Source organism: Sturnus vulgaris, chromosome 13 (genome assembly GCF_052056855.1).
Source record: "Sturnus vulgaris isolate bStuVul1 chromosome 13, bStuVul1.hap1, whole genome shotgun sequence".
Taxonomy (NCBI): Eukaryota; Metazoa; Chordata; class Aves; order Passeriformes; family Sturnidae; genus Sturnus; species Sturnus vulgaris.
Genome location: NC_142255.1, coordinates 13,316,056 through 13,329,876, shown reverse-complemented (window position 1 = coordinate 13,329,876; position 13,821 = coordinate 13,316,056). Strand labels below are relative to the sequence as shown.

The 13,821-nt window shown below is 48.9% G+C and overlaps 2 protein-coding genes across 2 annotated transcripts; one reads left to right on the top strand and one right to left on the bottom strand.

The window, feature by feature from the left end:
* Positions 1 to 237: 237 nt before the first annotated feature.
* Positions 238 to 2,688, bottom strand: MRPL46 (mitochondrial ribosomal protein L46). Its single transcript, XM_014886342.2, has 4 exons — positions 2,478 to 2,688; positions 1,966 to 2,158; positions 1,261 to 1,434; positions 238 to 679 (listed from the first exon to the last, which is right to left on the bottom strand). The coding sequence occupies exons 1-4, from the start codon at positions 2,670 to 2,672 to the stop codon at positions 429 to 431; spliced, it is 813 nt and encodes a 270-aa protein (XP_014741828.2). The 5' UTR covers positions 2,673 to 2,688; the 3' UTR covers positions 238 to 428.
* A 7-nt stretch (positions 2,689 to 2,695) lies between these two features.
* On the top strand, positions 2,696 to 6,470 carry MRPS11 (mitochondrial ribosomal protein S11). Its single transcript, XM_014886315.2, has 6 exons — positions 2,696 to 2,783; positions 2,942 to 3,052; positions 3,289 to 3,378; positions 4,122 to 4,251; positions 5,607 to 5,672; positions 6,110 to 6,470. The coding sequence occupies exons 1-6, from the start codon at positions 2,737 to 2,739 to the stop codon at positions 6,215 to 6,217; spliced, it is 552 nt and encodes a 183-aa protein (XP_014741801.2). The 5' UTR covers positions 2,696 to 2,736; the 3' UTR covers positions 6,218 to 6,470.
* Positions 6,471 to 13,821: the final 7,351 nt, after the last annotated feature.

Below are 13,821 nucleotides of genomic sequence, written 5' to 3'. Positions count from 1 at the left end.
CTCCAGTGCTGCTCTTATCAGAGAGCAGGTACCAGCGATAAGCATTAGCTGTAGCAAGGAGAAACCCTTTGAGGCTGAGCCTGTGACAGGAATCCGGAGAGGAAAGCAAACCTTCTGGGTACCACAGCCCCAGGGAACCACACTCTTGGGAGAGGAAAAGATCACAACATGCATTTCCAGAAGAGGTGGAGGAAGAGAATTCAACAAGAGCAAAGAACTCCCTCAGGAAAGCTTCGCTTCCAAGTATAGATTTTAATATTTATTCAGTACAGGCCCAGCGAAGAGAACTGGGAAATAAGGCAAAGGCAAATTATCCTCCAGAGCCCAAGTGAACATCTGATACACACCGACCATGCAAAGCAGCAGCCACGCTCCTCCCTGGAGCCACGTCCCACATCTTCCCCATCTGCTGGAGCACAGGCCATTGCTTACAAGTCCAGGAGGAATCGATTGACTTTTTTCAGGTATTCCGACTTCAGGTAATCTCCCAGCTCCTTCTTTGTGACCCACAGATAATCTGCCTTCAGCTCTGCCTGGGACAAATCACTGCTTTGGAGGTAGGCTTTGAAGAAGAAGACTTTGGCTCCCACATTATTCTCAGTTCTGATGGCCCTGGGGAATTTATACTTGTAAATCCCATATGGTGCATTCCCCAGGACTTTGGCTTGAACGTGATCTCCTGCAAGAAGCCAGCAATGTAAGAGAAAGACAGTAAGACATAAGAATATAGAGCAACAATAACTGCTCCCCTGTACAATAAAAACACAGCATAAGCCAGTCAGACTGACTGTTCCCTCTTTAGCAGAAATACTGACAACTGTGAAAAAACCTGTGGATTTTCTCATGAAAAAACAACTTATTTGGGGACCAGAGAGACCTCTCAGAGTGGGAGAGGGAGGAAGGGGAGGGTATCCAGCTTTGCCAATCTTGAGTGAAAAGCAAGGACAAATGTTTGCCATCATCACCCATCTGCCACAAAAGCTACTACAGGGCAACTAGAGGGAAAGAGAATCCCAAAGCAATCCCAGACATCCAGAAGTGTCTGGTGATACCCCAAAATCAGATCATGATGGCCAGACATGGTACTGCTGCTACGGGCAGACAGAGATCCCAACTCACAGTGTGCCAGCTCTCTGCCATAACATGCCTTTTCCCAGCAGACAGGAGAAGATTTCACCACAGCAGATGGCAAGAATCTCTCAGACAGGGCACTGAAAGAAAACCACTGGGACAAACAAGAGGGAGGGTCAAGTTACACACCCAAAAACGTAGCCATGGCTCGCTCAGCTGTGCTCCGTAGAGTCTCTCCAGGCTGCCACTCCACTTGAGGCAGGAGCCACAGCTCCTGGTTACCAATTTTCTGTTTCACCAGAAGCATCAAGTTGCTGTCCAGCTTCCTGCTCAACGATGTTCGATCATTGCTTTTATCAGCATCTGCCAAAAACCAACACATGATGAAAACAAAGTCTCCTGGCAGCGTGCTCTGCTCCCCTTGATTACCAACCCTCTGTCCCTCACATCCAGCAACAATACACAAATGTGGATACATGGAATAAGACAAAAAAATCTAGACAGGAATGCTCTCAGTCACTCTGGAAGTCATTGCAGGATTCACCTCCTGTTTTCCTTTTCAGAAGGACTCTATAATAAACAGCCTGGATCTCCACCTTCACAAAAATCAGCAAGAGCACTAAGCAGAGCTTGGGAACCAAATAACCAAACATTTCTCTTGTCTGAAAAACACATCTTTTTTTCACCATTTTTCCCTACGGAATACACACATTTTTGCAGCATAGGAACACTGATTTTCCTGTCAGACAGTTAACTGCACGTGTGATGCCATAGAGTCAAGACTCTCTTTAAAACAATAATAAAAAAAAAGACCCAAAAATGCCTTCCTTCTACTAAATTGCACTCTGGCAAACAATCTGGGTGTTCTCACCCAGCACGAACTCCAGGCTGCACCTGTTATCCGCGGGGCAGCTTTGAACCGCAGGAACTTCTGTTCCCATTTCTCCTCCAGGTCCTGAGCCATGATGACCGTCTTGCCACGTGCTTCATCCTCATCGTACAAGCTTTCCTTCTTCCTCTTGAGCTGCTCCTCCTCCTCCAGCTTACGGATTTCGTGATCTGAATAGTGGCTCTTCTCCAGCTCTATCTAGAAGAGCAACATAAAGAATTATTCAGCCACAAGCACTATAGGTATTAGCAAGCAGAATTAAATTATTCCCAACTCAGCAAACCTAAGGCAACGGGAATTTCCTGAGGTTGAGCAGGGTTCCCTGCTTGCAGCAGGAGCGTGTGACAGGGACACCAAGACCATGGGAACACCACCAGCACCCACGAGATATGGTGCACACCGCACGCAGAACACTCGGGGAGCAACATCACAGACGGCGTGTGCAAGGCGGACAGCCCCTGATGCTCCTCTCCCCTCATGCCTGAGAGCGCCATCAACACCGCCATGCCCCCTCTACCTGCTCCATGAGCGCTGCCACCTCTTCCTCCTCCTTTTCCAAGGGCTGCGTGATTCGGGGAAGCCTCAACAAGCACATCGCCCCAAAAAGCTTCCACGGGCGCCGCGCGGCAGCGCTACAAACCCACCGAGCGCTGCCCGCCGCCCGCCGGGCCAGGGGCGCCGCCATCACCCGCGCCCCACAATGCCCCGCCATGTCCCCTCCTCGTTCCCGGCGTGCCCCGCGCCGCCGCTCCCCGCCGCGGGTCGCAGCCGCCGCCATGAGCGCCGCCATGGCGGTCGCCGGGCAACGCGTGCTGGGCTGGGGGTGAGCGGGGAGAGCGGGACGGGCTGTGGGGAGCGGGGGACAGCGAGGGGACAGAGAGGAGAGCTCCCCTCGCTGCGGGGTGGCCGCTGGGGATTCTCGGTATCGCTGTCCCGAATCCTCGCACCCCCCCAGCGCTCACCGGTGGTTGTCTCCCTCAGGGCCCGCGCCGCCGCCCTGTGCCGCGGGCTCCGCACCGGCCTCCCGAGGCTGCAGGACACGGCGGGGGCGGCTGCCAAGGAGACGGAGAAGCAGAGCGCGACCGAGCAGAGGTGAGAGCCGAGGCCAGGCCGCGCCGGGAGGGCGCTGCCATCTGCCGCTTGCTGCGAGGTTTTATCGCCTTCGGTGGGTTTTCAGACGAGGAAGGGGAGGGAGCCGCTTGACTCAATCAGAAACGCAGCTTGTGTTTTTCGGAGGCTTGATCCCTTCTTTCCTTATTTCCCGTTATGAAATGAAACTTTGTAACGTTTAAAGAGCGAGGCCTGATAACTCTTGTTTTGCTCCTCAGCTCTTCAATCCTGCAGAGGAACTCCATGAGATGGGATGGCAAGGTTTATGAAGAGGTCCCGATAGCTCACATCAAAGCAACGTACAACAAGTAAGCAAATGAACTGCTCCATTTCTGCTCTCGTATGAAATAAAAGTTTAGAACCCGGGGTTTGGCCTGTCATCATTTTGATCTAAAGGCTCAAAGGAAAACAGCCAGGGGAGTGGTGTTCATGGCTGGGAAGATGTCCCTTGATTTAAACCTCATTGTTGTTCAGGGAGCACAACTGTCCTTGGAGTATCTTAAAAGCAATGAGATTGGTTTTATACATTTTGATTACATTCTGATATGAATAATCAGATGCTGATAGTTTTAACAGAAGCTTACTTCCAGCCCACTGCTCTAGCACTATTTCTGTACTATTCTGTACTATTTCTTTTTCTTTTGGTGTTGAAAAAATTATCATATTCTCCATGAGAGACAGTTGTGTTTCATCAGTGATTCCCCCTGTGATATGTTACTGCTTAAGGCTCTTTCAAGTTCTAGAAGTGTTTTGTGCACTTTTGTTTTTTTAATAGAAGAGATAACATGCAGTGAGAGGTGGGTCAGAAAGGGCTGAGTGGAGTCTGAGGTGTACTGAATGTGTAAAGCACACCTTCTCCAGAAAAGTTCTGCCCGTGTCTGTAAGATGACCAGAAGGTCACTGCTGGTGGTCTCTGCAGTGGGTTTAAGTGGGATACTTTGAAAGGGAGGCAGAAGTCCTGCAGTCAGCTGTGCCAGTAAGGTGAGCGAGAAACTGGAGAATGAAGCTTCGTTCCAGCTTGCTTCTTCCCTTTACCCCTGTCTTTCCACAGCACCCACATCCAGGTGGTGAGCTTTGACAACCAGCCTTTTTCCCGCACATCCTGCGGCACAGAGGGCTTCCAGAACGCCAAGAAGGGCACTGCCATCGCAGCACAGACCGCAGCCATGGCAGCAGCAGTGGTGAGTCCCACCCGAGATCCCCACCTCCCGAGGGGAGCACTGACTGCCTGCCCCCATACCTGGGCACAGGCCTGGCTCACAGGCAGCACTCCATAGCTGTTCTGTGGTGCTGGAGCAGTGTCTCAATTTCATTTGCACGCAGACAAAGTGTGTTTGAAAGAGCTGTTAAAATGCCCAGAGTATGAGCTGAGCTGTGCAGGTTGTGATTGGAAATGTGTGATTGTAACTTGGAGCCTGTCCTTTCCTAATGCCATTCTGCATAGCCTCCTGTTTTCCTAAGTGAACACTTCCCAGTCATTTGGGGAATGTAGCCCCTGAATCAGCAGCAGTTCCAGTTTTGCACTGTATGGGGACTGAGAAGTAGTTGTAGTTACTGTCTGGATGTTTTATGTCTGCTCTCTGCCACAGAACTGAGCTCCAGTCAAGATAAAGTGATGTTCTTGTACCTGTAGTTTCTAGCTGCATATGGTTCATTGTAACTCTTTCTAAAAAAACACCATGTGGGTGTCCAGGTGGAGGAGATGAGGCTGGCTGTGCCATGGTCCTCATTACAGCAAAATGAGGCAAGGTTAAACTGAAAACCCTTATCGTAAATTAGGTGGAACTCACTCCAGCCTTTCATGCCAGAGGAGTTTGGTGCCACTGCTGGCCAACAGCTTATTGTGGTTGACTCGGAGGGATGTAAGAACATCTTCACTATTAATCTGTACTCGTTGGAGCCTTATAATAGCTGCATAGCTGTGCTTGGACATTTATTCTGTCACTGTTGAAGTAGTTAGTACGTTAATTGCACCAGAGCACAATGAGAAAGAGAGCCAGAAGAGCTCCCTCCACGTGGTGGCAGCAGGGCTGTGCTGTACAGTAGTTCTTCATTTCCAATTTGCAAGCCCCTAGAATTTTTGCACTGGAGGTGTGGACTCCTGCACAGCAAATCTAAAGCTTGCCTGCTCTTCTCATTTACTCTCCAGAAAGAATCCACTGCTCACAGGGGAGAAGTCGCCACATTAGAGAAAGGAAAACAGCTTAGAGTTAGTCTTTGTTAGTCCCTTGCCGCTTCAGTCATGTATCCATGGATATGTCCTTTTCTGCCCTGGCTTTAGGTCACAGATAGTTTGATTTGAGAGCTTTCTCTGTGTGCAGAGCTGATAGTCCAGCACAGAAGTTCTCTTGAACTGCCATGACCATATCCCAGCCTCCTTTGCTCTTAGTGTCTCTGCACTAATCCCCATATCTATCTTCTGTATCCATTATTACCTAATCTTTATTTTTACTTTAATACTGCTATGAAAATGAGAGACAGCAGGGGAGCCAGAGTTTATGTCAGAGAGAACACTAACCAGTTGTTCTTTTCACAGAAAGCACGTACGAAGGGTGTATTGCACGTGCGAGTCATGGTGAAAGGACTGGGACCAGGACGCAAAGTAGGTGTTGGAGTTTCTTTTCCATACTTTATTTTCTCAGCTGTCATGGATGTTTGCTAAAATCAGGCTGGTCTCAATTAACTTGTTTTTTCTGAAGCTGATACAAAGGGTTCCTCACCCAAGTGCCCAGTAATGAGTTTTTAGAGTCATTAGAATATTAGAGTAATACCATTTTGGAGGTAGAATAAAAGCTGTATTTGGGACTTCTTATGGCTAAAAAGTAGGAAAATTAATGGGAATGTTTAATAAAGGACTAGAGCAGGTAAGTTTAAACTGGGTTTTCTGACATGAGTTACTTAATTTTAAGAATTACAAAGTGAGAAGAAGCATTGGAGCAAGTTGATTTTCAGATGGGGGACGAAACTGTTTTGGCCTGAGCTTTTTCCTTTCTCTGCTGCTCTGTGTGTTGGTAACTGTCATCTGCTGTCTCGTTGCAGGCTGCCATCAAGGGGCTGACCATGGGAGGTTTGGAGGTCATCTCCATCACTGACAACACCCCAGTCCCCCACAACGGCTGCCGCCCACGGAAAGCCAGGAGACTGTGAGGGCAGTGCAAGGGACACCCAGCTTTCAGAATCAGTTCATCAGGGACTGAGTTGAATATTGCTTCTGTGACAGATTCTGGAAGGCCACCCTCCCTGGAAGTTCTTGTTTAGGGAAGCTTGGAGAGGCCATGCTGAGCCTTAAAAATGCAGGAGGTAGAAGCTGCTGGTGAAAGCAGGAATCCGTGTATTCCCTTAGTGGGAAGCCTCTTGTGTACAAAGTTTGTTGATTAAAATGTTGGTCTTTTGACAGCCATTCCTGCTGTGTTCCCAGAAGTATTTTGCCTTATTATTGCTTTTCGACTGCTCTCTCCCTCTTACCACCACATGTGGCTCTTGACTAGTCCTCCATGCCATTAGTGCCCTTGTCAGGCAGAAGGAGAGCCTGAGATCTCGATCTCCTTGTAGTCATTTGTAATAAACAACTGCACAGGGTCAGGTCATCTTCCTTCCCTCTTTGTCTCACAGCTCACATTGGGAAACAAGGCATGGAGTAACTTTCCTTCCCCCTGGCTCACAGAGCTACGTGTGCCCTAAGAGAGGCAGCTCTCCCTGTTCACAGAGCACCAGCCTGGATCCATTCCTGGCAAAGATCTCTTGCAGCACTTTGTTTCATCCAAGCTGTACTGACCTGCCACTGCTCTTGGCAAAGGAAAGCACCACTCTTTCTAAAGGGGCTGCTGGGGTCTTGCCAGGTTTGATGCCTGCAGTCTCTTTGGCCCTGCCTTGTGCACCACAAACTGGATTTTCCAGGGTCCTGGGGAAAGCAAGTAGGGGTTACTAGGCCCAAGGAATAATGAAATGCTGCCAAGGAGATACAAAGCACTTAAGTCTTGAATTGTACCTCTGTGTATCCACAAGCAGCAGGAGCTTGTTGTGGGTCTGTGATGTATTATCACTGTCCCAGCTCTATCCAGAATTTCTGCCAAGAAAATATGTCAGGAGCATTAAGCAGGGAAGGTAACAGCAGTAACTGACTACAGGATTGATTTGCTGGATGGCAGAGGCACAGTGCCCAGCAAAGGGCATCTCACTGAAATCCCTGCTGCCAGAGAAGCCCTGGCCCTATACAACATGCTCTGGGCAAGAATTTCACCTGTAAACACAGTGTATTTTGGAGCAGCCAGCAGTTATATTGCAAATGCAGAATCTTCCTTTCTATTATTTCTCATTCTGTCATTCCTCTGTAGTTTCTTAAATTGCATAGTTAACTATTTTTTTCCTCTAGAGAAAGGGTACCATAGCAACAAGGCAGTGAACCTCCTTCATGGGGCTGAATGGCATACGGCAGGTTTTGAAAGAAATCACTCTGCTTAGAAAAGCCTGTTGAATTGCATTTGACAGGAGAAAACAAGATTTAGACAAATCTCTTACTTTAGTCCAACTCTTTGAATTTGAAGGGAGGGTAGGTGATCTTAAAGGGAAGTTCCTCGAGCTGTCACAGATCTGAATGAGGAAGTGAGGCTCTTCCATAGATGTTTGACACACTAGAAGAGTGTCTACCTCACTCCTGGCTGCACTAGGAACTTAATATTCTGCTTTTTAAGAAGATAGCAGGTCAGCCATAAACTGCCAAGATGAACTCTCTGAATATGCAGGCAGCTGGCTGGGGAAGGGGTGTGTGATGTGCTGACAGCAAGGCTGGGCTGGTGTCTGTGCCCAGCATAGCAACCAACCTGACAAAGGAAGGGCACCAGGCTGTGCTGGCAGGTTTGTAACACAGAAAACCAAACACTGCTGTTCTCTACTGCAGCCTGTTCATTGCATCAGTGCAGAGGTGCCCATGTCACATGAAGATGGTAGAACAAATTGAAAAGTAAGATTGTGAAGAGATCTGTGGTCCTTCTGGAATTCAGGAAAGAGTATGTGGGTGAATCAAGAGTCAGAAAACAAGAAGAATAAATCTTGGTCTTACCCAAACTTAAAATTAAGGCTGTGTTCTCTGTAAAGGCCGCTCCTTAACATTCTTGGTTTCTGGGTGTTTGTGAAGGTTTTTGAACTCTGCCAGTGCATCACCACTGCTTTATGTCCCTCCCTGCCGTGCCTACTTCTGGTAGCTACCCCTACTTCTTCCTTGGACGGACAGTGCTGTAACACCCTCTGCTCTGGACAGAAGAGGCTGACACTGTTCTCCATGGCTCAGTGGCTGGGATCTGTACAGTATGATGCAAATCTTCCAGACCCCGAGCTCCCTGTACTCCGAGCTCCCCAGCACAGTACTTCAGTTGTCCAGCTTTTTACTGAAATCACATTTTCCATCCACCTTCTCTCCTGCCCTGATGGAGCACTCCCAGAACCATGTCCTATCCTGCAGCACATCCCAGTGCTCTGGGGCAGTCAGTGAGGGGAGGGAGCACAGCTTCACAAAGCAAGGGCTCAGGTGCTCCTTCCTGCACACACTACAGTGGAAGAAGGCTTAAAACTCTATTGTGGTTCGTGTTGCAGGGAATTAATAGACACCAATAGTGCTTAACGATTTCCTTACCCTTCAAATGAAACTATTAATTAAGGGCCTGGTTTTAGTCAGCCACTGGTGTTTATGAGTTCTAATTGCTTTTCTTGGCATCTGGTGGAAAGCCGTTTTCTACTGGCTAGCATTCCTCCTGAGCAGCAATTACTTTATTTGTCAGTAGCACGGCCACAGCATTAGCACTCTCATTAGGGTCATATCCTCTCCCTCTGGGCTTCCCTATTGCTTTTGGACATTTTTCACTCCATTCCCTCCTAACTTGATTCCCTACACTAAAAGATGACTTTTTCTGCGAAACAATCTCAAGAATTGCTGCTGGCTACAAAGCTTCATCCCAATTCAACCTTGGTCTTTCCTGAGATCTTGCCTTCCGTTCTAAATAAACGGTCACGTGGACCACTCTCCATTGTATCCCTTTAAATCCCAGTGTAAAACACAGAACAGGCTCCTGACTTACAGATAAAATGCTGCCTCAGGTCTGTTTACCCCTTACTGAGTGCCACACCGCCTTGGGGAGTTAGACTAACACAGTTACCCTTCCCTTGCACAGGGATGGAACCTGGTGGCCTGGAAAAATAGCCCTCAGTCATCTCCCTAATAGTGTATTATTCTGCAAAGAGGAATTACTTCCCTATCCCTAGCAACAAGGACTTTCTGCTCAGAGCTGCAGCTTTATCTGCTGAATTGGTGATTTACTATTTCTTCCATGAGCATCTCAGTGACAAGAGTCAGGCAGCCAATTTGGATCCCTTTGTGAGATTCAATTAAACCGTTAGGTGATGTCAGTGTCCTTTAACAGCTGACTGTACACACAAGCAGGCAAGAAGGGGGAGAGGGGGACAGACCCTGCAGTGCTAATAAACTGTAGCAGCAGGGGTGGCTTACGGCAGCCCGGCTGCAGCTGTTAAAGACATCTGTGCAGGTTTTGCTGGCTTTCCCTCTGGTGTGGGAATACCTGGCTCGAGATGTGCACAAAGCAGGTCACTGAGTAGGTGTTTATAACCCTAAAGCACTCCCAGGAGTCTTGAAGAAGTAACAGTTCAAATCAGGTTATGGTTTTGCACTCAGACTTCGGCAGATAATCACGGTGCTGATTTCGTGCCTGGCATCCCCACCTGGCCCCTCTTCCCTTCCAACCTCAGCCCATGACCTCTCAGACCAAAAAGAAATAAAGGGCCCTCAGATTGTTTTTGTGCTTTTCCAATGCTCTCCTCTCCCTGAAGAGGCATTAATAGGTACTCGATGGCAGTAGGAACTGCTCAGAGGTTTTACTAATGAACAGCCTAAGAGCATCCAAGTCCCCACACTGATGGTGAAGCAGGGCTGCAGGGTCCTCTTGGGGAGATGTAGAGGGGGGCCATGCCTCGATGCTATTTTGTTTTTTTGAAACTACTCACACCCCCTCTGCTGAGTTCTCCAAGCTTCCCCTGCACTAGTGCCACTTGGCAGGGTCCTCTAATTGCTCCAGAGTCCGTAGCCCTCCTCCAATGCCCACATCTACTAAGAGTCGAGGCTGTGCACCTGGATCCAAACATCTCAGCAGCTCTGGAGCCCTAACAGCCATTGCTTAGGAGAGCTGCTTCCAGCAGCAACCTCACTGCTTGTTTTTCTAAAAAAATGTAAGCAGAAAGGAAAAAGGATTAGGCACAAGGGGCTCCTCTGCACAGCAGCAGGCAACGCTTCCCACCCACACAGTGCTCCAGGTAACAAATAAAATGTGGAGCCCCAGGCAGGAGAATGACATATTTTACCCACCAGTCTCCCATCCTCTGCCCCTTCTGCAGGTCCCCAGGTGAGGTGAAATAGGACTCATCTCTGCATGCACCAGCCTGCAGGCACACAACTTGCTCTCCTAATTGCCAGCCAGGCTCTCACACAGCCCATTGGCAAGATCTGGCCACTGCCTTTCGTTTTGCTCCTGCCAAATTCATAGAAATAGCAATTTCCTGAGCTGCCAAGGTCAAACTGACCAAGAAATGCAAATTACTTTAGACTGGCCAGCCCTGTGGACTTCTTAGTAAGGCCAATGGCTGGAAAGTAGCCTTCTCCAGCACTGGGAGATGCTCTGGGACAATCTGGACATGGTTTCAAAACCAGCCCCATTTACCAAAATCCACCCAAAAAAGGATGCTGGCTGGGGAGATCCCCTTCCAAGTGATCCTGCAGCCAAGAGACACAGTCACAAAAGGGCCAGTGTAAAACTGGAACAAACCCTGCTTGGCTGCACAGCAGAGCTGCCCTCCCCAGCCCTTATCAGAGCCAGTGGATCAGCACCAACATCACCTTCAAACCTGAGCCCTCTCTAGGGGAGCAGCCGATGGGGGATTTAGGGGCTAGGAGGCAGGATGAGGAGAGATTAATTCAGACTTTGCTGCCCAAAGCCAGACTGGCTGCACTACACAATCATGCTGTCGAGATGACATTTGTCTGTCCTATGTTACAGGAGACTGTTTAGCTGCCAGTTGCTCTTTCTTCCTTACAAAGAGGGATTTTACAAGCATTAAGTACTAACCAGTCAGGGGTAAACCAGTGACCTACCTACACTGCTGCAGGTATCAGCACAGATAATCTGGATCTTACCCTGACTTCAGGACCAGCCCCAAAAAAATAGGGCAGCAGCAATGAAAATTATCCGTCACGGTCAGAGACAACAGAGCACGTGCTGGCTCTGCACTGGGGACAATGCCAGCGTTTTGGGATGGGAGGGACACATGCAGGGACAGTGCCAGCGCTGCAGGAACCCGCAGGATGTGTGCTCAGCCCTGCAGCTCAGGCCAAGGCTCCCTGCTGGTCACCACAGAGGTGCTGGTGCCCCTCACCTTTGCGAGCTCGCCATCTGAACCGCTCTCCCGAGTGGCTGGCGGGCACAGCAAGGCCGTTTCCATGCGGATGGGCTGGTTCTCCCCGTTGCTGTGGCGACGGCACTGGGCGCCAGCAGGTCGGAGGCGGGAGGGCGAGGATCGTATCTCCCTGGAGCACACCAAGGGCACTGGGTACATCTAATCCAGCACTGCTCCATTTTAGGCCTCCGAGGAGCTATCAAATGACCAGCTCAGCAAGCAGGCACTCACAGGGATGCAGTGCTGCCCACTGCTCTTAACAACACCCTAAAATCATGTCCAACTGCAGCCAGATGACCATGGCAGGGCTTCCCTGCCACTTGTCTGGTTCTCAACCCTCCAAGCCCCTTAAGCAACTGGTCCCACATGTCCCAGCTCCAGCACCCCCAGGCTGGCAGGGTCTGGCCCAGGGCTGGATGTCAGCGCTGCCAGTGCACCCTCAGCTGCCCCATCCAAGGTGACCCAGTCAGAAAGTGGGACAGTGACAGTGTGCTCTGCACACAACTCTCTCTCATGCCCTTCTGCCTCTCTACCTGATGCTGTTGCAACACACCTGGATAGAGGAAGGACACTGGCAGATGGAAGGATGAACTTGTGCAAGAGAAGCTTTCAGAGCGAACAATTCACTGCTGAAAACAGGGGCTTAGGGAGTCCTCTCAGCAAAGCCAGGGCTGCTCTGGACTACATTTCGCATTTTGCGAAGTTTCTGGGTAGAAGGAAAGAAGACAGCCATGGAAAGTAGAAATAACATGTTCCTGGCTTTAAAAAGACTTAACTCAAACTAGTTTTGTCATCCACAGAAAATAAACTCCTCCAAAGGCTGCAGTTCATACCTGGACAAAGCAGAATGCAGCAAATGCAAGGAACTTGGTAGTGTTATCCAAAGGCCCTGGGCATCCATCACATTCTTCCATAACTGTCCTCAGCTCGTTAATTAAGTGAGGACCCACATGTTACCCAGATGCTGCAGCACAGCCCTGAGTGGCCAGAACCAAGGGCAATGTGTCTTTTTCCAGTTCTCCTCATACACAAGACCACAGCAGTTGGCCATGAATTGCCAGTTTCCAGATTGCTAGTTTAAAACTGCAGTATTTTTATGTCAAAACATCATTAAAAAAAGGTGCCATTTAGTGTTTTCTCCACATCAGTATTTTTCTGAGAACTTATTTCCTTACACAGTAAGTACAGCTCTTCCCCAAGAGAAAGTCAAATCAGACCTTGGCCAGCAAACAGCTCTAACAGTGGCTCGGGCTGCCTGAGCCAGCACCAGGCTGCAACTGCACTGCACAGCTCAGCCCACAGCCCTGGAGCAAGGAAAACACGAAAAAAAATAAAAAGCCATTGCACCATTCCCTCCTCCTGAGGAGTATTTGACCAGAAAAGCTTTTCCAACCATGTAACAAGTCAGGGAAGCACAGGATTCAGGCACATCAATGACAGACTCCGGAACTTGCATAGCAAGGACAAAGTAAACCCACAAAATCCTGTCCCGTTGTCCACAGAACATCCATTTGCTCTGCAGTGTGCACCCATCTGATAAAGGCTCACAGAAGGACAACAACTGGGAGAGGGCCACGTGTCTCATTGCCATCCCTTTGCCATCCCTCTGCCCACAGCCCTGAGAGATCCCTGCAGGAAAAGCTGGCAGAAAAGCAACAAAACAGATCACAAAGAAGAAAAACAAAGAGATTTCTTAAAGCATCAGAAATCTGATTATTCTAGCTGGGTCAAAATGGCCAAGGGAAGAGCTTAATAGATGCAGCACCTGAGCAAAAGGAAGGTTATGTCAGTACACACAGGCAGCTAAATCAGGGCGAGCCATGAGCACTGGAAGGTTAATTGATAGGAGTCTTTAGTAGGGACACATCCTAAGCATATCAATACTTTTTACTCTAATGGGATTTCTTTGTCTTGCTGTGTAATGCCTTTTATATAAGAAATAATGCAACTGTCCTGCTTTCACTACTTTTTTTCTTAAAGTAAAGGCAGCACAAGAAGTAACAAAAGGTGGGATTTTGCTGCCAGTCAAACACGGTTTCCAGCTCAAGCATCTCCTTGTCACTTAGTGCCTATCTGAAAAGCTCCAGGCTCAAGAGCTTTCTGGTGTGCTCAAGGTCCGCACAGGAAAGCATCTGAGAAATGGAGGAAAGGATCAAAGGAAAAATCGCTTTCATGTTCAAGATGCACATGGTTAGAGGAACTAACACAAACAGAGATGCTGCAGTTCTCAGCCAGACTCTTCTGCAAAGAGGCAGGGAGCAGCACATGGAAAATCTGAGTGCCTCAACCCAACCTAA